Source organism: Rattus norvegicus, chromosome 1 (genome assembly GCF_036323735.1).
Source record: "Rattus norvegicus strain BN/NHsdMcwi chromosome 1, GRCr8, whole genome shotgun sequence".
In the NCBI taxonomy this organism is placed as follows: Eukaryota; Metazoa; Chordata; class Mammalia; order Rodentia; family Muridae; genus Rattus; species Rattus norvegicus.
In genome coordinates, this window is record NC_086019.1 from 160,978,042 (window position 1) to 161,002,938 (window position 24,897).

The following is a 24,897-nucleotide window of genomic DNA, read 5'->3' on the forward strand; positions in this document are numbered from 1 at the left end:
GTCATATTTAAAAGGTAGCTCTCCTTTTTTTGGACACTACTGCAAATAAAATAAAATAAAATAAAATAAAATAAAATAAAGATGCTAGAGCATCAAGAACAGACTTGAGGGGCGAATAGAAATTAGAGCAGTGACCACAGAAGATTACTATGCATGCAAATCTAGACACCATGGCTGAGGAAGAGCTTCGAACTGCAAGCTAGGTTCTACCACTAGGTGCCTGCAGTCCTTGACTTCCTACAAAAAGGCCAGTTGACTGCATTTACACCCTGTCTAGAAAGATCCCCCCCATTCCAGATTCCTCCTGCAGTGAGGTACTGAGGGAGATTTTAGAGCACCTATGTGCAGGGACCACAGATATGTCTTCCTAGAAAAATTTGGTAGTCTTTACAAACTTTACAAACTAAAAGCTTTTAGACTCATTGGGTTTCATAGCAAGTACACCAGGATTTAGGTTCCAAATCTCAAGTTCCTTCCCCAACATCACAATGTCTCTCCTTAAGCCAGTGTTTCCTTCAGATGCTTTTACTTGCCTCCTAGTTCCACAGGGGAAGCTAAAGGTCTTGAACTCCCAGCCTCACATCCAAACTGATCAGTTTAAACCAATTGTTCAATTATTCCACTGCTAATGATTCTCAGTAAGCTCCCATAATTATGCCTGACATGGGTTTACACCAGTTGTCAACTGTCTCATTGAGAGTCACTGTGAAAGAACAAAAACTCCCTCATAAAGCTGATTAGCTTTAAGTATTGTTAATTTTTTTTATTTTTGTAGAGAGGTTTTAGGTTCAAAATGCATCGCTAAAAATCTGAATTTATGGTACCCACTAGATGGATTAATTTCCCTGGGAATACTAATGGGTTCCCAGAGCTCCTTAGGGGAGGATGGAAGTATTCCCATGAATAAAAATTAGCTCTTTGCTTCTGCGGTATGAGCTCATAAATCAAGGACAAGATCCACTCTTTCAAATTGGTCTGAGATTTCTAGCAGAGTCCCTACAGTAAATGCTCATGACTCAGAAAATGACAAGAAAGAGTGTTTTATTCTAGTGGCTACAAACATATGTGACCTTGGGTTCCGTGCCCAGCACTATATGCTACCCACCTCCCCCCAAAAAAGCTTTATTTAAAATATGGATAAACTCTTTGAGGGGACTACCTTTCAATGGGACCCCCTAACCAATCCAAGGTCCACACAGAAGAACAATAGAAAGGTAGGTGTGCCAGGTAAGATAAGAACAAAGCTTGTTGACCTGATCCCTCTCAAATGAGCAGGACAGTTCCTGACTAAATACAGACCTTCTCAGAATCCAGAAACATACATAACTTGTGTATGAAACTTCACAAAGTGAGAACAGTTTTTTCCAGCCAAAGAGAATTTAGAACCTGGAACTGGTTATTCATTCTACTGATGTAGGGAGAAAAATTTCTGACTTGACTGACTTCTTATCCAAATCCAGGTTTCTGCTATGCCTGGAACACTGTGCTAAGCAATGTCAGAGAAAAAGTGAATCTAGATCCTGACCTCTGAAGCACATAGACTTGTTTTAGACATATTTGTGAATTCCCAACTAAAACACAGAGGGACACTAATTACTGTGGAAGATGGAAAGAACAGCATGATTAATTCCTACTAGAGGCCTGATGTAAGACATTCATGTCTCTAAATGGGGCTCTGGGGCAAAGAGAATTCCCCAAGGATATGTAACCAAGTGCCACAGCACTAAGCTACAGCCACTCTCAGCTGCCCCTGTGTTTCTCCTGTGCATTTTACAGAATCAATTCAGCTAATATATACTTCAGGGTCATCTGTGCCAAGGTCAGGATGTTGGAAGTTGGCTGTCCTGAGCACGAAGATATTCTTTCTCAGATTCTTTCATAGAGGCAGTCGGAGAATTGTGGTCACAGAAAGGTCTCCTGGGATCTCATGTTGCTGCCTGTCTCTGCCACCTCTTTCAGCTTCCTCTGCTTTATGGTGATTATAAACACTAGAAACCATGTTTTAAACTTGGAGAAATATTTATAGTAACTTTTAAGTTTGATCTAACATATGTTTACTTACTATGAAAATATGAGGAATGTAAACTTAGAAAAAACAACAAGCTCCAGGAAGCCAGTGTTGTGGTGACCAGATCGTATGACTTTTATGGATACGCACATACTGTAAAGAATACTTCTTCATGCCTAGTGATACCGTGTTCTCTGGGACCAAGAGATTAGAATTCTGATGCCACGGTTCATTTCTGACCTCCATATATAGCCTTAGACAAGTAGTCTCCCTTTTCTGGGCCATCATTTCTTGAATTATAGATGAAAGATTTGGAGAGGATTGGCAGTGGTAAATGAGGAAGTGGGCCCCAGAGGTTCTTCTGTTTGCCACTTGCTACAGTGGATCCCTTATATTTGTTTGTCCTTGTTGTTAGAATTTACTTCTCCTGATTATGATATTTTTTGAAAGACTAGAGAATTATGCCTTTGTAAGTAATTTAAAGCTTGTGATTATGAATTCAAACCAGTCTTGCCCTACACACTTGCATCTTTTTCTCAATCCATCTGGTTTTCTAGGTAACTTTATGCTAGGAATACTGACCACTTAAGATCCTATACCAGTCTGTTTTTTTTTTTTTTAGAAAGGAAACTCAAATTTTACTATAACAATAGATATTTTTCCAAGAAAATACATCTATTTATTGCAAGTTCAAATAATACAGCATGAATTGATCTTTTTTTTAATCTTTAATAACTTGAGTATTTCTTATTTACATTTCGATTGTTATTCCCTTTCCAACATCCCCCTAACCCCTCCCCTTCCCCTTCTATATGGGTGTTCCCCTCCCCATCCTCCCCCCATTACCACCCTCCCCCCCCCAACAATCACATTCACTGGGGGTTCAGTCTTGGCAGGACCCAGGGCTTCCCCTTCCACTGGTGCTCTTACTAGGATATTCATTACTACCTATGAGGTTGGAGCCCAGGGTCAGTCCATGTATAGTCTTTGGGTAGTGGCTTAGTCCCTGGAAGCTCTGGTTGCTTGGCATTGTTGTTCCATTCTGTTTTTTAAATTCATCAACCATATTTTCTCTCATTAGACCTTCTACTATCTCCCTTCTTAGAAGAAAGTCAGTTTATTGAGAACTAAAAATTGCTGGTTATTGACTGGGTGTGTGGCTGGGTGGCAGAGCACTCACTACCATCTATGAGGCACTGGGTTTGATGTTAAGCTCTACAAAATCAAAAGAGCTGTTTGCCTATATTTCCTCTCACTGAATCCTTCAAAGAACTCTGCAGACTCAGTGTTCTCCCTGGCATTTGGTATGATATCAAGGGGAATAAGGCACACGACGACGTCAAAGGCTTTACCAAAGTGCTAACGTGACTTTAGAACCTGGATCCATGTTTCTAGAGAGACTATTTCAGTGTTGTTTCTATTTACACGCTGTTGGCTTGGGAGTTAGCTGTGAGTAGTTGTTGTGAACAGGCAGTCAGAACATAGATGACTGTCAGCTTATAGTTTTAGTGATACAAAGAAAGGGTCTGGGAGTATGTGTTCCTTCATTTAACTCTAAGAGGTGCTTTACACTGGAGAGTTCAGTGAGTCCCAACCCTTGATTGCTAAAGGAAATCAGAAAATGATAACCTACATCTCCGTGAGTATGTGGTATATTGGGTCTTCACTGTGATCAATTTTCTGTAGTCAATGTAAACCCTTATTCTAATCCAACCTTTCCTTTTATAAATAGAAAGATAAAGCTCAGGTAGATGAATTAGCAGGCCTAGGACTAGACTCTCATTCTGTTCCTTGACTCTGCTTCCCACAAAGCTAATACTATTCATCTACTGTGGTCTCATGAAACTCACTCACCAATGCAAGTAAGAATGAGATTTAAAATAGAGCTTTTTTCATATCTCGTCTATGGCTTTTCTAGCTATATGACTGTAAAAGTAACTTTCGTGCACTTACTATAATTGTTGTTTCAGGAGCTTATTGCCTTCTTCTGCTAACCTAGACCTAGTTCTGAAAGCTTCTAGCCTTTGTACCGTCTAATCTAGGCCTAGAATGTATTCATCCCCTGAAACTTACTGCTGAATAAATTCACCCTTTCTGATCTTTCTGATCTCTGGCTGGCTGGTCAACTCATCGGTTCTGGCCCAAGACTTCTCTCCAAATTGACTGATTCAATCTGGCTTCTTTCTCTTGGCTTCTCCTGAATTGTTCTGCTTGGCCTCATACTGACTTCGGCTATATGTTCTGTTCTTCTGGCTCCTTCTCTTCCTCTGGCTTCTTATGTCTTCACCTGTATCTAACGCACACACTCTTCTCCCCTCCCCTCCCCCTCTCTCTGTGCAACTGTCTCTGTACAACTGTCCCAATAAAACTGCCCTCCTTCCCTTTTCTCTCTCAACCTGCTCTTTCTTAAATAGCCTCTTTTCTGTGTTCTTATGAGAGTTGGGCATATCCTAGTCTGTCAAATCTTTCTCTGATCATCACTTTGTCTGCCACTCAATTAGACATCACTTTCAAACATAAGTGCTTCCTTCTACAAACTAACTTCACCTTCAGTGATTGGTATTAAAGGTGTGTACTAAGGGTGCGTCTCTATTCCAGCCAGAAGGAATAAAGGTGTGTGCTTAGGCTGAGCCACACCACAACTAGAAACAACTTTTTCCGGTAAACAACCCAATTTTGGGGTTTGCCGTGTGATCTATGACTCTAAATTTTTTTTTTTTGGTTCTTTTTTTTCGGAGCTGGGGACCGAACCCAGGGCCTTGCGCTTCCTAGGTAAGCGCTCTACCACTGAGCTAAATCCCCAGCCCCCGACTCTAAATTTTTTATTCCAACTTTTCTGAATGTTTTGTTTGCTAAGATTCATGTTTTATTATTTTAAATAATATGTGTACATATAATAATATATACCAACACTCATATGTGTGTATATAGGTGTATAGACTGTACATGAATTGGTCAAATAATGACTAGTTACCTTATCTGAATGCCTTTTTAATTTTACCCCTTCTCTTCAAATAATCCTCACCCCAAAAAGTCTCAGTGGGTCTCAGAATCCAGACATAGGGAGACCAAAACTGGAGCTTAGGGTGGACCCAAAGCCTGCTTCTTCTAACTCTGAGCTCTTTGGATATAAGTGTATGGGTATATGACTACAGGTGTTTATAGAGGCCAGAGATGTCAAATCACCCTGGAACTAGAATTATGTGTGATTGTAAGCTGCCCAATGTGGTACTGGAAATCAAACTTCTATCCTCACAGGTAACTAAAAATACTTTGTAAGTGCCTAAGAAATAATAGCTGTAACTTATGGTCACCAATGTGCTTACTGTTCTTATTAGTCCCCCATGCAGCATGTAAGGCAGTTGACTAGAACAGTGACAGTTACTGTCTTGTTGTCCATGCATCCAACTCATCCTCCTTGGCCATCTCAAGGCCTCACAATAAGAAGGACTGAGTCATATGCTAAAATGTTTTCTATAGAGTGATCTCTAATTCTTCTATGTCTAAGCAACGGAGCTCAGAGTTAGAAGACACAAGCTTTAGCTCCAGCCTAGGCTCCAGGTTTTGGTCTCTTTATGTCTGGATTCTGAGACCCACTGAGACTTTTAGAGTAAGGATAATTTGGAGATGAGGAATAAAGATAAAAAGGGTATTCAGATAAGGGAGCTAGTCATAATTTGGCCAATATCTTTTCCAGAAACCCCTGCCAGCTCTCCTTTCCTGCCCCTGTTATCGCCAGCTTGTTGACGGCTGAATTGATCTGGGCAGAGCTCCTCTACTGAAACCTTCTGAGCTGCCCTACACTGCAGTTTGGAAGGAGGTGGGAGGAGTACTTGCATGCTGGGCAAGCTTCCCAGGGGTGGCTGAAAGGAAGGGGGTGATTTTGTAAATCCCTAAAAAGAAGCCAGGAAGAAAAGGGAAAAAGTAAAACCCTGCTTAAAAGAAAACAAATTGACTCAGACATTTGCAGCCATTATCTTTAGTCTAGACTTAGAGATAGAAGCCAGGCCAGGAGTCTGGTGTTCCTAATGACCCAAGACACATCATGGCAACAGCATGTTCATCTCATACCAAAAACAAAAACATCCCAGCCATACATTGTCTAATGTTTTTCCTTTATTTGTATCATACTTACTTCTCGTGAAAGATTACAGGCAATTAAAACAAATCTTAATAACATTTTATTTTTATATACACACCCTATATATGCATGCATGCATGGTCTGCTTTCACACTCTGGTCTCAACTCTGACAACAGCTACAGAAGACATAAGATAGAGGTATAGGCCAGGTCTTATCCTCCAACTCTGAAGGTAGGAACTAAAGCTGTGAACTAAACGTGATCTCAGTCAGATGATAGCAGAACCAGACTTGGATCTGGGAACACTGACTCCGATTCAGACATGAAGGTCACTGTCTGGAAAGGATTTTCCAGCCCTCTTGGGTCTCTTAAGGCATCGTGCCCTGTTGTGATTATGGGGAGATGAAGATACCACTTTAGTGAGGACTACGTGTTTGCCAAGTGTTCAGTTTCACTGAAGAAAGAAGGAAAAAGTAAAGGTCAAATGAGCTTTCTATTTTTTTTTTTTGTGAGGCAGGTTTTTACTCTGTAATCCTGGCAGACCTTGCTGTGTAGACCAGGCCAATGTTAAATACTGTGAGTGATCTTTTTCCTTCCAACTCCTTGATTAAGCCTGGTTTAAAGGGGTATGCCACCATGACTGGCCCCTCTTTTTTTCTTTTTTCTTTTTGAGACAGGGTCTCATTATGTATCTTTGGCCAACCTGGAACTCACTACAAATGCCAGACTAGCTTTGAACTTACAGTACTCTCCTGCCTCAGTCTCCCAAGAGCCAGGATTACAGACCTGAGCTACTATGCCTGGCAGGTATATGTTATTATACTGTTCTTAATCTTTTGACCACACTAAATACTTTACTAGGGAATTGTATGTGTGTGTGGCCTTGATTTCTTTTCTATTTTTTTGTTCTGAAGTTTGAGAACTACTATCACTATATAGCCCAGACTGGTCTCAAACTTTAAGACTTGACCTTGCACTCCTGGGATTCCAGGACATTTGTTACCATACCAAACCTTCATGGTCTTTTATAAATCATTTAGAGTACAAGTTATGCAGTCATTATGAAAATCTAGTGTCAGATATTTTGGGCTAGTTTGATTGCTCAGAAGATAAAGTTTGATACTGGGGATAAAACTCAGGTTGTCAAGATTGACAATAGGCACCTTTACATACTAAGCTTTATCACTGGCCCTGAACATTTCTGTACAAGTTCATTTTATAGACATAATTTTACATTTCTTTAGGACATATACCTTTACATGGGACGACTGGGTCATATAAATTTAACCTTTTTTGTATGGGATGGGTATATTTAGCTTATTGAGAAATTATCAAACTGTATGTTTAAAGCTTTAATGAGATATAGTTCACATACCATCAGATTCACTTAGGTATACAGTTCAGTGTGTTGTTTGGTATACTCACATACATTCACATCGGTATCTATTTCATTGTTCCGATAGCAGCCTCACAGTCATTAGCAGTCACCCACCACCATGCTCAGTCTCGAACATTCATTGGATTTGCCTTCTCCATGTGGATTTATCTGTTCCACACATTTTATATAAGTTATACTGTATGGTCTTTATCTTTTATAACTGGCTTCCTTTACACAGTACATTGTTTTGGAGGTTCATCAAAATAGTGTTTTGTTCATTTGTATGTCTCATATTCCAGTTTGTAGACTGTCACATTTTATTTAGCCACTCATTACTTAGTGGGCAATTTGGACTCTTTCTTCTTAAATTTTACTTACTCTTATGTATTTATGTGAGTAATTACATGTATACATATGCAGTGTATGTGTACCTTTACAGGCCACATGATAGCTTATCTCCTGGAACTAGAGTTAAGGGTAGTTATGAATTACCATGCTGGTGCTAGTATCTTCTTCAAGAGCAGCAAGTGCTCTTAACCACTTGGTCATCTCCCAAGCTCCACTTTGGGTGATTTCTACTTTATGGCTTTCATGAACAGTGCTGTTAGAAACATTTATGTGTGAGGTTTTTGGTATATATGTTTGAGTTCTATACTCTCAGAAGACCACTATAATTAACAGTAGTACGGTATGTGGCACTAGTAATTGTTCACAGTTGAGGTGGGTAAGCTCCACCAAAAGCAAGTGACATATAGCTAGCAAGAGGCAGAGTTATAAAAGGAATCGTCTCTCAGTTGTTCACTTGATAAAGTCTTTTTACATATATATATATATATATATATATATATATGCACACACACATATATGTATATCATACCTTGGAGATTTTGTTCTATGAAATATTTAGATATAATTTTGAAATTTTTCATTATAGTCTGGGACATGGAGTGTTGCTGGTCTTAAGTCATAACTAAGCCAAGGAATCAGCCCTATCTAGAACTTGACATATAAAAATGAATTATTTTTATATAAATGCAAGTAATGGATTAATATGGTGGCTGTATTTCTTTATTATTGCTAGTCCCCAATAACCACACAGAGAAACCAATGTGCATTTCAAGCTGCACCTCAATTGCTATATTGTTAAATAATTATATTGACCTCTAAATTAATCTGGCTAGCTCCCAGCCATGATCCAAATACCGCATATTATACTTTTCTAGCTCTTTGGGCTTCAGACATTTTTTCTCATGGTGTCTTCTCAGACCCTTTCCTCATGGCTCATCTCTTCATTCTCATCTCAGATCTGAAACTGCCCCCACCTCTCTTCTTCCTGGCTTGTGGAAGCTTCTACCCTATTCTCTCTTCTGCCCAAACATTGGGTGATCATCATTTATTGACAAGGCAAAGAAAAAAATGGTATGAATGATTTACACAAATTTGAGGCAGGAGATTCTTGGTATAAGCATTATAATGCCATGTCCAGATTGAAACAAGATTGAGGGGCAGAAAAATCAGCATTTTAATAACACAAGGGTAAACTTTACACAGTGCACAACATTTACATACATGTAAAACATACTCCATTTAGCAAAGGCAAGCTAGCTGACAGAAATAGCTATAGTGAACAAAACAGAAAAGCACAAAACCCAAGCTGGCTGATATCCTGCCTGCAGCTGACAGGGAGAGTGAAGGCAGCACCCCCAGAGCTCCCTCTTATAGTGCACAGACTGTGCTTGATGAGGCACCAGGGATACAGGGATACTGTGCCCTCTGTGTCCAGAATGAGAAAACCTTATCCAGTAAACCGAATTTGATTTTCTATTACCATCATCACCACCCTGTAAATAAGCAAGCTTGGAATTCATTGATTGATTGGGGGGATTTTTAGGGGCTTGTTGTTGTTGTGTGTTCACACACATGCACACTTGTCATTAATTGCCTTTTATTTTTTTGAGATTTTTAACATAATTCTCTCATCTCTCTCTTCTCTTTCCCTCCTTCAAATCCTCCCATATCCTCTTTGTGGTCTTTTCTCATAAATTGTTGTTCCACACCTGTCTGCAAGCATAGCAGGGTATCATTAATATTTGTCAGGGCTTGGTTCTTGCCCATGGGATAGGTTTCGATTTGGGGCAGTCATTGTTGGTTGGCCATTCCCTAGGGCTGTGCTGCATCCTTGTCCCTGCACATCTTGTAGGCAGGATACATATTAGGTTGAAGGTCTTATGGATGGGTTGCTGTCTTTATCCCTCCACTGGGAGTCCTGCCTGGCTAGAGGAGGTGGCTACTCTAGGCTCTCTCTCTCCTACTCTAGGGGACTTGGCTAGAGGCATTGCCATAGACGTTCTGGAGCCTCCCCCATCCCCAGACTCTGGCACATCCTAGAGATGCCCCCACCCTGCCTGCTGATTTCCATTCTTTTTCCCCCTGATCTCCCTACATGTGATCCCCAAACCCTGCTTCCCTCCCCCTCCCCTCTCCCACACAGTTGCCTCCATCCACCCATATCTAATGACTATTTTATTTCCTCTTCTGAGTAAGAGTCAAGTATCCTCCCTTGACGCTCCTTGTTATTTAGCTTCTTTGGGCCTATGGGTACTTTATGGCTAATGTCCACTTACAAGTGAGTACTTTCATGCATGTCTTTTTAGGTCTGTGTTACCTCACTCAGGATGATTTTTTTTCTAGTTCCATCCATTTGCCTACAGATTTCACGCTGTCCTTGTTTTTAATAGCTGAGTAGTATTTCATTTTGTTAATGAACCACATTATCTTTTTTTTTTATATTTTTTTTTATATTTTTTTTTATAATTTTTTTTTATTAACTTGAGTATTTCTTATATACATTTCGAGTGTTATTCCCTTTCCCGGTTTCCGGGCAAACATCCCCCTCCCCCCTCCCCTTCCTTATGGGTGTTCCCCTCCCAACCCTCCCCCCATTGCCGCCCTCCCCCCATAGACTAGTTCACTGTGGGTTCAGTCTTAGCAGGACCCAGGGCTTCCCCTTCCACTGGTGCTCTTACTAGGATATTCATTGCTACCTATGGGGTCAGAGTCCAGGGTCAGTCCATGTATAGTCTTTAGGTAGTGGCTTAGTCCCTGGAAGCTCTGGTTGCTTGGCATTGTTGTACTTTTGGGGTCTCGAGCCCCTTCAAGCTCTTCCAGTTCTTTCTCTGATTCCTTCAATAGGGGACCTATTCTCAGTTCAGTGGTTTGCTGCTGGCATTCGCCTCTATATTTGCTGTATTCTGGCTGTGTCTCTCAGGAGCGATCTACATCCGGCTCCTGTCGGTCTGCACTTCTTTGCTTCATCCATCTTGTCTAATTGGGTGGCTGTATATGTATGGGCCACATGTGGGGCAGGCTCTGAATGGGTGTTCCTTCAGTCTCTGTTTTAATCTTTGCCTCTCCCTTCCCTGCCAAGGGTATTCTTTTTCCTCATTTAAAGAAGGAGTGAAGCATTCACATTTTGATCATCCGTCTTGAGTTTCGTTTGTTCTAGGGATCTAGGGTAATTCAAGCATTTGGGCTAATAGCCACTTATCAATGAGTGCATACCATGTATGTCTTTCTGTGATTGGGTTAGCTCACTCAGGATGATATTTTCCAGTTCCAACCATTTGCCTACGAATTTCATAAACTCGTTGTTTTTGATAGCTGAGTAATATTCCATTGTGTGGATGTACCACATTTTCTGTATCCATTCCTCTGTTGAAGGGCATCTGGGTTCTTTCCATTTTCTGGCTATTATAAATAAGGCTGCGATGAACATAGTGGAGCACGTGTCTCTTTTATATGTTGAGGCATCTTTTGGGTATATGCCCAAGAGAGGTATAGCTGGATCCTCAGGCAGTTCAATGTCCAATTTTCTGAGGAACCTCCAGACTGATTTCCAGAATGGTTTTACCAGTCTGCAATCCCACCAACAATGGAGGAGTGTTCCTCTTTCTCCACATCCTCGCCAGCATCTGCTGTCACCTGAGTTTTTGATCTTAGCCAATCGCACTGGTGTGAGGTGAAATCTCAGGGTTGTTTTGATTTGCATTTCCCTTATGACTAAAGATGTTGAACATTTCTTTAGGTGTTTCTCAGCCATTCGGCATTCCTCAGCTGTGAATTCTTTGTTTAGCTCTGAACCCCATTTTTTAATAGGGTTATTTGTTTCCCTGCGGTCTAACTTCTTGAGTTCTTTGTATATTTTGGAAATAAGGCCTCTATCTGTTGTAGGATTGGTAAAGATCTTTTCCCAATCTGTTGGTTGCCGTTTTGTCCTAACCACAGTGTCCTTTGCCTTACAGAAGCTTTGCAGTTTTATGAGATCCCATTTGTCGATTCTTGATCTTAGAGCATAAGCCATTGGTGTTTTGTTCAGGAAATTTTTTCCAGTGCCCATGTGTTCCAGATGCTTCCCTAGTTTTTCTTCTATTAGTTTGAGTGTGTCTGGTTAGATGTGGAGGTCCTTGATCCACTTGGACTTAAGCTTTGTACAGGGTGATAAGGATGGATCGATCTGCATTCTTCTACATGTTGCCCTCCAGTTGAACCAGCACCATTTGCTGAAAATGCTATCTTTTTTCCATTGGATGGTTTTGGCTCCTTTGTCAAAAATCAAGTGACCATAGGTGTGTGGGTTCATTTCTGGGTCTTCAATTCTATTCCATTGGTCTATCTGTCTGTCTCTGTACCAATACCATGCAGTTTTTATCACTATTGCTCTGTAATACTGCTTGAGTTCAGGGATAGTGATTCCCCCTGAAGTCCTTTTATTGTTGAGGATAGCTTTAGCTATCCTGGGTTTTTTGTTATTCCAGATGAATTTGCAAATTGTTCTGTCTAACTCTTTGAAGAATTGGATTGGTATTTTGATGGGGATTGCATTGAATCTGTAGATTGCTTTTGGTAAAATGGCCATTTTTACCATATTAATCCTGCCAATCCATGAGCATGGGAGATCTTTCCATCTTCTGAGGTCTTCTTCAATTTTTTTCCTCAGTGTCTTGAAGTTCTTATTGTACAGATCTTTTACTTGCTTTGTTAAAGTCACACCGAGGTACTTTATATTATTTGGGTCTATTATGAAGGGTGTCGTTTCCCTAATTTCTTTCTCGGCTTGTTTCTCTTTTGTATAGAGGAAGGCAACTGATTTATTTGAGTTAATTTTATACCCAGCCACTTTGCTGAAGTTGTTTATCAGCTTTAGTAGTTCTCTGGTGGAACTTTTGGGATCACTTAAATATACTATCATGTCATCTGCAAATAGTGATATTTTGACCTCTTCTTTTCCGATCTGTATCCCTTTGATCTCCTTTTGTTGTCTGATTGCTCTGGCTAGAACTTCAAGAACTATATTGAATAAGTAGGGAGAGAGTGGGCAGCCTTGTCTAGTCCCTGATTTTAGTGGGATTGCTTCAAGTTTCTCTCCATTTAGTTTAATGTTAGCAACTGGTTTGCTGTATATGGCTTTTACTATGTTTAGGTATGGGCCTTGAATTCCTATTCTTTCCAGGACTTTTATCATGAAGGGGTGTTGAATTTTGTCAAATGCTTTCTCAGCATCTAATGAAATGATCATGTGGTTCTGTTCTTTCAGTTTGTTTATATAATGGATCACGTTGATGGTTTTCCGTATATTAAACCATCCCTGCATGCCTGGGATGAAGCCTACTTGATCATGGTGGATGATTGTTTTGATGTGCTCTTGAATTCCGTTTGCCAGAATTTTATTGAGTATTTTTGCGTCGATATTCATAAGGGAAATTGGTCTGAAGTTCTCTTTCTTTGTTGTGTCTTTGTGTGGTTTAGGTATAAGAGTAATTGTGGCTTCATAGAAGGAATTCGGTAGGGTTCCATCTGTTTCAATTTTGTGGAATAGTTTGGATAATATTGGTATGAGGTCTTCTATGAAGGTTTGATAGAATTCTGCACTAAACCCGTCTGGACCTGGGCTCTTTTTGGTTGGGAGACCTTTAATGACTGCTTCTATTTCCTTAGGAGTTATGGGGTTGTTTAACTGGTTTATCTGTTCCTGATTTAACTTCGATACCTGGTATCTGTCTAGGAAATTGTCCATTTCCTGAAGATTTTCAAATTTTGTTGAATATAGGTTTTTATAGTAAGATCTGATGATTTTTTGAATTTCCTCCGAATCTGTAGTTATGTCTCCCTTTTCATTTCTGATTTTGTTAATCTGGACACACTCTCTGTGTCCTCTCGTTAGTCTGGCTAAGGGTTTATCTATCTTGTTGATTTTCTCAAAGAACCAACTTTTGGTTCTGTTGATTCTTTCTATGGTCCTTTTTGTTTCTACTTGGTTGATTTCAGCTCTGAGTTTGATTATTTCCTGCCTTCTACTCCTCCTGGGTGTATTTGCTTCTTTTTGTTCTAGAGCTTTTAGGTGTGCTGTCAAGCTGCTGACATATGCTCTTTCCTGTTTCTTTCTGCAGGCACTCAGCGCTATGAGTTTTCCTCTTAGCACAGCTTTCATTGTGTCCCATAAGTTTGAGTATGTTGTATCTTCATTTTCATTAAATTCTAAAAAGTTTTTAATTTCTTTCTTTATTTCTTCCTTGACCAGGTTATCATTGAGTAGAGCATTGTTCAATTTCCACGTATATGTGGGCATTCTTCCCTTATTGTTATTGAAGACCAGTTTTAGGCCGTGGTGGTCCGATAGCACGCATGGGATTATTTCTATCTTTCTGTACCTGTTGAGGCCCGTTTTTTGACCAATTATATGGTCAATTTTGGAGAAAGTACCATGAGGAGCTGAGAAGAAGGTATATCCTTTTGCTTTAGGATAGAATGTTCTATAAATATCCGTTAAGTCCATTTGGCTCATGACTTCTCTTAGTCTGTCTACATCACTGTTTAATTTCTGTTTCCATGATCTGTCCATTGATGAGAGTGGGGTGTTGAAATCTCCCACTATTATTGTATGAGGTGCAATGTGTGTTTTGAGCTTTAGTAAGGTTTCTTTTACATATGTAGGTGCCCTTGTATTTGGGGCATAGATATTTAGGATTGAGAGTTCATCTTGGTTGATTTTTCCTTTGATGAATATGAAGTGTCCTTCCTTATCTTTTTTGATGACTTTTAGTTGGAAATTGATTTTATTTGATATTAGAATGGCTACTCCAGCTTGCTTCTTCTGACCATTTGCTTGGAAAGTTGTTTTCCAGCCTTTCACTCTGAGGTAGTGTCTGTCTTTGTCTCTGAGGTGTGTTTCCTGTAGGCAGCAGAATGCAGGGTCCTCGTTGCGTATCCAGTTTGTTAATCTATGTCTTTTTATTGGGGAGTTGAGGCCATTGATATTGAGAGATATTAAGGAATAGTGATTATTGCTTCCCGTTATATTCATATTTGATGTGAGGTTATGTTTGTGTGCTTTCATTCTCTTTGTTTTGTTGCCAAGACGATTAGTTTCTTGCTTCTTCTAGGGTATAGCTTGCCTCCTTATGTTGGGCTTTACCATTTATTATCCTTTGTAGTGCTGGATTTGTAGAAAGATATTGTGTAAATTTGGTTTTGTCATGGAATATCTTGGTTTCTCCATCAATGTTAATTGAGAGTTTTGCTGGATACAGTAATCTGGGCTGGCATTTGTGTTCTCTTAGGGTCTGTATAACATCAGTCCAGGATCTTCTGGCCTTCATAGTTTCTGGCGAGAAGTCTGGTGTGATTCTGATAGGTCTCCCTTTATATGTTACTTGACCTTTTTCCCTTACTGCTTTTAATATTCTTTCTTTATTTTGTGCGTTTGGTGTTTTGACAATTATGTGACGGGAGGTGTTTCTTTTCTGGTCCAATCTATTTGGAGTTCTGTAGGCTTCTTGTATGTCTATGGGTATCTCTTTTTTTAGGTTAGGGAAGTTTTCTTCTATGATTTTGTTGAAGATATTTACTGGTCCTTTGAGCTGGGAGTCTTCACTCTCTTCTATACCTATTATCCTTAGGTTTGATCTTCTCATTGAGTCCTGGATTTCCTGTATGTTTTGGACCAGTAGCTTTTTCCGCTTTACATTATCTTTGACAGTTGAGTCAATGATTTCTATGGAATCTTCTGCTCCTGAGATTCTCTCTTCCATCTCTTGTATTCTGTTGGTGAAGCTTGTATCTACAGCTCCTTGTCTCTTCTTTTGGTTTTCTATATCCAGGGTTGTTTCCATGTGTTCTTTCTTGATTGCTTCTATTTCCATTTTTAATTCCTTCAACTGTTTGATTGTGTTTTCCTGGAATTCTTTCAGGGATTTTTGCGATTCCTCTCTGTAGGCTTTTACTTGTTTATTAATGTTTTCCTGTGCTTCCCTAAGTGTGTTCAGGTCTTTCCTGAAGTCCTCCAGCATCATGATCAAATATGATTTTGAAACTAGATCTTGCTTTTCTGGTGTGTTTGGATATTCCATGTTTGTTTTGGTGGGAGAATTGGGCTCCGATGATGGCATGTAGTCTTGGTTTCTGTTGCTTGGGTTCCTGTGCTTGCCTCTGGCCATCAGATTATCTCTAGTGTTACTTTGTTCTGCTATTTCTGACAGTGGCTAGACTGTCCTATAAGCCTGTGTGTCAGGAGTGCTGTAGACCTGTTTTCCTCTCTTTCAGTCAGTTATGGGGACAGAGTGTTCTGCTTTCGGGCGTGTAGTTTTTCCTCTCTACAGGTCTTCAGCTGTTCCTGTGGGCCTGTGTCTTGAGTTCACCAGGCAGCTTTCTTGCAGCAGAAAATTTGGTCTTACCTGTGGTCCCGAGGCTCAGGTTTGCTCGTGGGGTGCTGTCCAGGGGCTCTCTGCAGCGGCAGCAACCAGGAAGACCTGTGCCGCCCCTTCCGGGAGCTTCAGTGCACCAGGGTTCCAGATGGTCTTTGGCTTTTTCCTCTGGCGTCCGAGATGTGTGTGCAGGGAGTAGTCTCTTCTGGTTTCCCAGGCCTGTCTGCCTCTCTGAAGGTTTAGCTCTCCCTCCCAGGGGATTTGGGTGCAGAGAACTGTTTATCCCATCTGTTTCCTTCAGGGTCTGGCGGTGTCTGTTGCAGGGGTCCTGCCGCTCCTGGGCCCTCCCCCACGGGAGCCCAGAGGCCTTATACAGTTTCCTCTTGGGCCAGGGATGTGGGCAGGGGTGAGCAGTGTTGGTGGTCTCTTCCGCTCTGCAGCCTCAGGAGTGCCCACCTGACCAGGCGGTTGGGTCTCTCTCTCACCGGGTCTGGGAGCAGAGAGCTGCTGCGGGCCGGGATCCGCGGGTGTGGGACTTCCGGTAAACACAGAACGTGCCCGGTCCTAGAGAAATTCTGCTTTCCTGTGTCCCAAGCTCACCAGGCAGCTTTCTTGCAGCAGAAAATTTGGTCTTACCTGTGGTCCCGAGGCTCAGGTTCGCTCGTGGGGTGCTGCCCAGGGGCTCTCTGCAGCAGCAGCAACCAGGAAGCCACATTATCTTTATCCATTATTCAGTTGCAAGACACTTGGGTTGTTTCCAGTTTCTGGCTATTACAAATAAAGTTGCTATGAACATAGTGGAGCAAGTGTCCTTTGTAGTATGATGGAGTGTCTTTTGGGTATATGCCCAGGAGTGATAAAACTGAATCTTGGGGTAGAACTATTGCCAATTTTATGAGAAACTGGCACATTGGTTTCTAGAGTGGTTGTACAAGTGTGCACCCCCACCAACAATGGAGAGTATTTGCTTTGCTCCACATCCTCGCCAGCATGTGCTGTCCCTTGAGGTTGTTTCTTAGCCATCCTGATGGGTGTAAGATGGCATTTCAGAGTCATTTTAATCTGTATTTCCCTGATGACTAAGGACGTTGGACATTTCAGATTCCTCTATTGAGCATTCTCTGTTTAGCTTTGTATCCCACTTTTAATGGAGTTATTCGGTTTGCTCATGTTTAACTTCTTGAATTCTTTGTATATTTTGAGTATTAGCCCTCTGTCAGATGTAGAGTTAGTGAAGATCGTTTTATTTATTCAGTATGCTTGTTAAACAAACATGTTTGAGTATGCTGCAATAGTTATGTGTATTAGAGATACAGAGACAATTGGATCACATGTCATTACCAGCAACATGTAAGATTTGTATTATACCCTGCTTGCCAAGATTGTCTGTCTCGGGCCTGTAAGAAGATTCAGCAGGTAAAAGCACTTGATGCTAAGTTTGACAGCCTGATTTCACACCCACCCCAGATCCACATAGTAGAAAAAGAGACAACTCCCAGAAGTCAGGCACCAGTCGATAATCACATAAATTCAGACAGAGATATTTTGTTGATGGATTTCTTTAAAATTTCATTATGTAGGCTATCACTATGTAGCGATCTTCTATATGTAGGCACCTCTACTTTCCTCATGTGCACTGTGGTATACATATCCAGTCCCCAAATCAAACATAGTTAAATAAATAAGTAATAAAGGTAATAAAGATTATATGTGTCTTTCAGTTCCCTGTGTTGAGTTATGAACAAAGACACTGAGATTCTGAGAGGCAAAATCACACTACGAGTAAATGTACTGGGTCACACAACTGACTCCAGTCTATGCTTAAGGTGAGGCTGCAGAGGTACAGATAATCATACCTTTTAGCTACCATATTAGTCATTTATTGCAGGATGGGAGGGAAGCACTGATTGATCAGACAAAATAAAGGTCATGATAAAAGGATAAGATAAAAAAAGTTTATTGTCAAACCAAGGAACCTTTATTTTGAAAGCAATAAGAAATCATTAACTGTTACTGACGAAGTAGTACTTTATTATTTTGTGTGTTTTATTTGTTTAATACAAATATTAAATTGTTTAATGCAGTAGGTATGACACAAGGTCACAACTATTATGAAAGTGTTGGACTTTCTCCATTCACTGAGTTTGTAATCTAATGCCTGAGGAGCCGAATGATGAGGGAGAGACTGATAAGTTTCTGGAAATCTTCTGAAGTGCAAAGAGAATTAGTAAGAAATACTGTGGAAGAAATAAACAAGAGGATAGTTTTCAAAAGAGACACATCTCTGTAAGTCATCTGAAGGAGACAGGAAGCCATTGTATGTGTGGCAATGGCAGATTGTCATGGATGTTGAGAAGCCAGGGAGAGTCATTCTCTGTGACTGATGAGAAAAGGTATTGATGCACTTCCCTGAAGCAGTCCAATACAGAAAGTGTTGGACCAAAGAGTTTGGCTTAGGTTTCTGAGCTTCACTAGCTGTTCGGCCAGCAAGTAGAGGGTGATGTACAGTAGGAAGCTTTGGAAGGACTGAGCTAGAGATTGAAGTTTGAGAGTTGTCATCATTTGAGTGGCATTAAAAGCTTGATAATAGGCAATATTCCTCCAGAGAAAGGCTTTAGGGTCAGAGGGGAGTTATGGGAAAGTCTGTAGCTAGAGTCTGAGGAATTAAGAGATAGACAAAGCAAGAGGAAGCCAGAAAGTCAACTGAGGGTTTAGAACCTCACCAAAGGGTTTCTTTTTACAGTTCCCCTGTGTCTTCTCAGACAGAGCTTATGTTCCTCCCCTGGTGCCATGACTACTCTGTCCCTAGTATAAACCCTCTATCATCCACCATTAGAGAGTTCATTTTGCAAATCTAATGGAATAATAAATGCATTGATTCTGTTAACAAACATCCAGGTCACTATGAGACCTGGTATAGGAATTCATTTGGGAGATCAATGCAGCTATCAGGGAACAGTTTCTCCCTGGAGGCCCATTGACTTTTCAGTCCTAGGAGTGACTAGAGTGTAATTAGTACTGTAGAGCACCAATAGGCTGCTGACCCTGCCGTGGGCCATGGGACAGGACAGCCTAAAACAGGTCAGAAAACAGTAGCTAAAGAACCTTGTCGCTTCTGATAGGATTTGAATGCTCTAGAAATCCATCATCTCCCAAAATATTCTTCCCTACCTAGCACATTATCTCAACCTATATTTTTATACCTGTATTTCTTGAGAATATGTTTCACTGTTGGAATTTTAAATACCAAGTGTTTTTTTTTATGTAATCGTGGACTAAGAGCCTCCTATATAGGACTTTATTAAGTAAATGCTAGGACTGTATAGCAGTAACCTCACTGACACAGTTCTCAGAAACCAAGAGCAAGGAAGCAGAATGACCATAGGCCTTAACGAGGCATGATCTGAAACCTGTCAGCTCACAGAAAGAAAAAAAGCATTCTGCAAGGTGTTTATAGGAATGTATTATTTGCATAGGGTCTTGAAGTATTCATATGAGCTTGCTAGAAGTATAGAGAAGGAATCCAAGATGAAGGAACAGCATAAGGAGAATCAAAGAATCACTCCCTACCCCCACTCCCCAAAAGTCTGCTATGTTCAAGGGCTGATGATGCTTCCATCTGCTTTGCTTACGTGTGGAGAGAAAGCAGGAAGTAGGTCAGACTAAGGAAATGTGGGCTGAGCTTAGAGAGCCAGCCAAATGAATAATGCTTTGGACTTGGGGTGTAGTACTTTAAAGCTTTATCTGTCCTTAAATACCTCACTTCCTTTCTAATACAACAGAGGAAAGTTTGAGATAAGGAGAGAGAGAAAAAAAAGAAAGACTAGTGGAAAGAGAAAAGTGGGAAGCAGAGAACAAATGCCCTTAGAAGATATGGAAGAACACCAGGACTGGCAAGGTCTCATCTGAAGGAATTCCTCTGCTTTTATTTGTGCTTTTGTCATTATTGCATGAAGGTGTCATTCCGGATATTAATCAATGAGTCTTTAGTAAGCAATGTTTCATGTAGCAAAGCCAGAAGCTTTGAGGGAGGTAATAACAGCAGGGACCTGCTATACTCTAAATGAGTTAGTCCTGGAAACCCTGACTGGGGTGACAGAAGAATAAAGAAAGGACAGCCAGCCAAGCATGTTGGTGCACAACTCGAATCTTAGCATTCAGGAGGCAGAGGCAAGCAGATCTCTGAGTTAGAGACTAATTTGTCTACATATGAGTTCCAGGCCACAAGAAACAACATACAGACATATAGAAAAGTTTTGGACTAGGCTTTCTGTTGAACACCTACAAACCAGAACCCCAGTCCTGTTTGTTATGTATAACACAAGGAGGAGAAGTTGACTAGTCTGGGTAGGAGGTCTATGTAGGGGAAAGTCTTAGGTTGTAGTCCTCCAGGAGGGGGGGAGTTAAGGTTTCTAGTTTTTTGCACACACTGGCTAGTTTTGCACACACAGTGGCCACTTATTCATAAACACTGTTACCTAGACCAGAGGAAGGTCTTGCCATGCCTCTGAGCCTCACCTGAGGAAGGCTCATGGGTCAGAGTCACTGAGGTCCTTGACAAGGCCATGGGTATGTCAACAGTAGACATTCACTCCAGACTTCATCTGCTCTCCACATAAGCCCCCTACAGGAAGGAAGCATGGTGCTCACCCATCCAGAGTCTAGTCTTATCAATGGCAAGGTCACTCTGGGATTGGACAGGCAAACCCACTGGGGTAGAACAGATGAGGTCTAGGTTATGATAACCTGGCCTTCAGACCACTCCTAAGCTTTTCAGAGGTGTAACCCATCTCCCATTCAGCCAAGATGGCCACAAGGCCTAACCTGCCTCCCTGGGAAGACAGAGGTAATGAATGTAAGAAGGAGAAAATGTGGCAGCCATATTACTGTGTCTTATCAGAAGACTTTCTCTCCTTCTGACAACTGTCTTTAGGATAAGGACATTTTCCCTACTTTATTTCACTCACAGAATCCTTTCTTCTTTTCACAGACTCCCTGAGAAACCTTTCTTCAGCCAGTCACGGTCCCCGCTCCTCTCCAGCTGAGTTCAGCTCCAGTCAGCACCTGCTCCGAGAACGGAAGTCCTCAGCCCCTTCACACTCTAGCCAGCCCACTTTATTCACATTTGAGCCCCCTATGTCAAGCCACATGCAGCCTGCCTTGTCCACCAGTGCACCTCAGGAGTATCTCTACTTGCACCAGTGCATAAGCAGAAGGACAGAAAACTCAAGGTAGGAGACTGCCATGGCCACCATGTGGAAAGTGATCACTTGGGACCTATTACTTTCTAGTCCCTGAATTTCGGTTTTAAAGACAAGGGAGTAAAAAAATTTTACTTTTTTAGGCAAAGAAACACAAAGATAACAAAACATTTTATTGTTTATATAACCTTCATAATTTTTGGTTTGATCTGAGATGCTACAAAATCATCATTGAATTCCAGAGAAATTATTATCTCATTACTCAGCAATCATGTTATAAAATACTTGTTTGATTTGGGGTTAAGAAGCATTAGGGTATAAAGTTTCAGAACTACAGCATAACAGTCACTTTCTTGCTGGCTTCAGGAGTCCAGCTAGAAACCCTTAACACTGCTGAAATTCCTTGTATCTCAGCTCTAGTGTTGTGCTGTTCCTCAATTACCATTCATATGTGTGTATGTATGTATGAATGTATGTGCCCTTAAATGTGCCTGTGTAGCCTTACAGTAGCTAAAAGAAAATTTAAATGCAATCACATTCTGTCAGTGTAGTAAGTACTTTTCTCCTTCCTAATGAGAAGCAGCTGACAGAAGGAGGGATCTATTCTGCCTCACAGTTTAGAGGGGAATACGGTATCAGCAGAAAAGACAGGAGCTCATGGCACCTCGTTTTACTGCATACAAATCAGGATGCAGACATAAATACACCTGCTTTCTCCTTTTAAATCACTCCAGGACCCCATCCTATGAAATGGATCCTGTTACACACAGATTGGATCTTCTCTCTTCAATTTAACATTTCTAGAAATACCCTCATTGACACCATAAGAAATATATTGCGGAGGTTGGGGATTTAGCTCAGTGGTAGAGCGCTTGCCTAGCAAGCGCAAGGCCCTGGGTTCGGTCCCCAGCTCCGAAAAAAAGAAAAAATAAAAAGAAATATATTGCCATAGTGATTATAGATGTAGTCAGTTGACAATCAAGATTAACCATCACAACTTATTTCAAGTGCCTATTACTCTTGTATGTCATGTGGCTATGACTAGACAACAAAGGTAGAAATTGTATCTATTAGGGCATTCTAGAGAACATTCTGGGTGCAAAACCTATACCTATTTTTATTAGCTTTGTTCTCATTGTTAGAAGAAATGAGCACACAGTTTTGCCAGAATAAGTTTTCAGTTGATTCCATAGCCAGATTACAAATCATGTTTCTAAACTGCTTTAGTAATGTATAATTCTTAGTTTATAAAACTAAGGCAAAAGACCAACAAGGTGTTTCAGTAGGTAGAGTCACTTATACACAGGTCTAATGCTATGATTTCAATCACCAGATCTCACACAGTGACAGGAGAAAACCAACTTCCAAGAGTTGTTCTCTGACCTCTCTACATGTGCTGTGGTGCACCACGCAGGCGCATACAAATACACAGTGGTGGTTTGAATGACAGGCTCATATGTTTAAATGTTTGGTTCCCAGTTAGTGGAACTGTTTGGGAAAGATTAGGTCTTGCTGGAGTATGTATAGCCTTCTTAAAGGAGGTGTGGCCCTGAGGGTGGCTCTGAGTTTTCAGAAGCCCAGGCTATGTCTAGTCTCCTGTCCTCTTCTGTCCCCTCCTATGTTCCCTTCCCCTCTCCTCCTCCTCCTCTTCCTCATCTTCCTCCTCTTCTTCCTCCTCCTTCTCCCCCCCTCTCTATGGAGATATATATATATATCCCTCCCTCCTTCCCTCCTGCCTATGGGTTAGGATGTAAAGCTCTCAGCTACTATTTCAGCACCGTGCCTGTTTGCTTTCTGCCATGCTGATCACTAACCCTCTAAAACTGCAAGCAAGCCCCCAATTAAATTATTTCTCTTATAAAAGTTGCCCTGGTAGGGGTTGGGGATTTAGCTCAGTGGTAGCGCAAGGCCCTGGGTTCGGTCCCCAGCTCCGAAAAAAAGAACCAAAAAAAAAAAAAAGTTGCCCTGGTCATGGTGTCTCTTCACAGATAAAAGAACAGCAATAAGAAACATGCATTCAAACAAAAGTATTAATATAATTCTTCTTATATGTGGAAATGTTTTCATGATGTCACTTGAACCAGTAAAACACACTGAGAGACAGTTAATGTGGATGAGATATCTTTACCTTATTGTGACAAAACAGGAGCATACAATTAATATATAGCAGGGTTAGGGCTAGACTCTGATTGTCTCAGTTCTGTAATCTTCTCTACACCACGTCACTCAGCTGCTGTTCTGAGTTACCACCACACAAGAGAGGCTCTCAACACTAGTTTGTCCTCTCCCAACTTAAAAGATGAAGGATAAAAAGATAGAGTGAAGTAGCCTGGGCCTCTGAATTAGTGACTGATGGACATGTGAGTATCACTTGCTTCTCTCAATTACAGGTGAGAGATAGGGTGCTATACTGAAAAGAATGTTACAGGTTTAAAAATCAGCCATATTCAGCTCAAATTCAGGCTATGCTGCTTCCTTGAGATCTTAGACCACCTATTTAACCACAGTCACCTTCAGTTCCCTTATCTGCAGTATGAGAATAGCTAATGCAGAAGCTCGCTAATAGTCATAAAATAGAAAATACCTAGTACTCAGACACTCAGTTGTCTGGAGAATGTGTCCTCTTCTAGGGCAAGTATGATTGCTCGGGAGCCCAGAATGAGAGATCACAGACTGATGAGTCAGTGAGGACTTCAGTGCCTACTACTAGCATTTTGAAATACCTATGGATCTTACTGAAATTATCTTTCTGGCTCAGTATGCCTAGGCAGGGTCCTGAGAGCCTGCCTTTCTGAGAAGTACCAAATGCTGTCCAGTGCAGCTTGTCTACAGATTACACTTTAAGTAGAAGACTTTATAAAATATTAACATTTCCATAGACTTCCACTTCCATGAACTGCTAAAGCATTCGAGAACAAATGCATAAAGATCTCTGCTGGTGCTAGCAGCTACAGTATTCCTGTCCCACCCTTTGTCTTCTCTGGAAGCCTGTTAGTCTTCCTGGCCAGAATTCATTTCTTCCATAATTAGTATTGTATCCTTTTGTTTTCTCATAGCATTTGTAATTTTTTTGCCATGTACTGTGCATTTTTAAATTAATATATTGCTGCTTTTTGAAGTTATATGACAAATCATATATGGAAAATAAACACTTGAACCAGCTGGGCATGATAACAGTGCCTGTACTACCAGCATTCAGGAGGGAGGATGAGACAGGATGGTCAGGCCAGCCTGTGCTTCAGCACAGATTCAGGTTGGTCTATATTACATAACAAAACCCTGTTGTACATTGTCTACTATTAATAACAAGAAGAAGGAATTTAAAAGAATAGTACACTGCAAAAAGAGATTCAATGTCTCTGACTTTACCTATGAAGTTGCTATAACATGTAACCCAAAATATTCACCATGTATTTTGACTTGGAAAGAAGCTGTAAAAATGTTGACCCATAGTCAAGAAAATTTAGTGTATGGGAACAGATGAAAATAAATATAGATCTGAGAGCCAGCCTGATAAGACTTTAAATGTT

The 24,897-nt window shown here is 40.8% G+C and overlaps 1 protein-coding gene across 1 annotated transcript in view; it reads left to right on the plus strand.

Moving 5' to 3' along the window:
- Window positions 1-24,897, plus strand: part of Gab2 (GRB2-associated binding protein 2) — a 195,875-nt gene that overhangs the window by 136,976 nt on the left and 34,002 nt on the right. Inside the window, exon 3 of the mRNA NM_053417.2 lies at window positions 21,157-21,397. Coding sequence (NP_445869.2) covers window positions 21,157-21,397 — 241 coding nt within the window. The remainder of the gene's footprint in view (window positions 1-21,156; window positions 21,398-24,897) is intronic.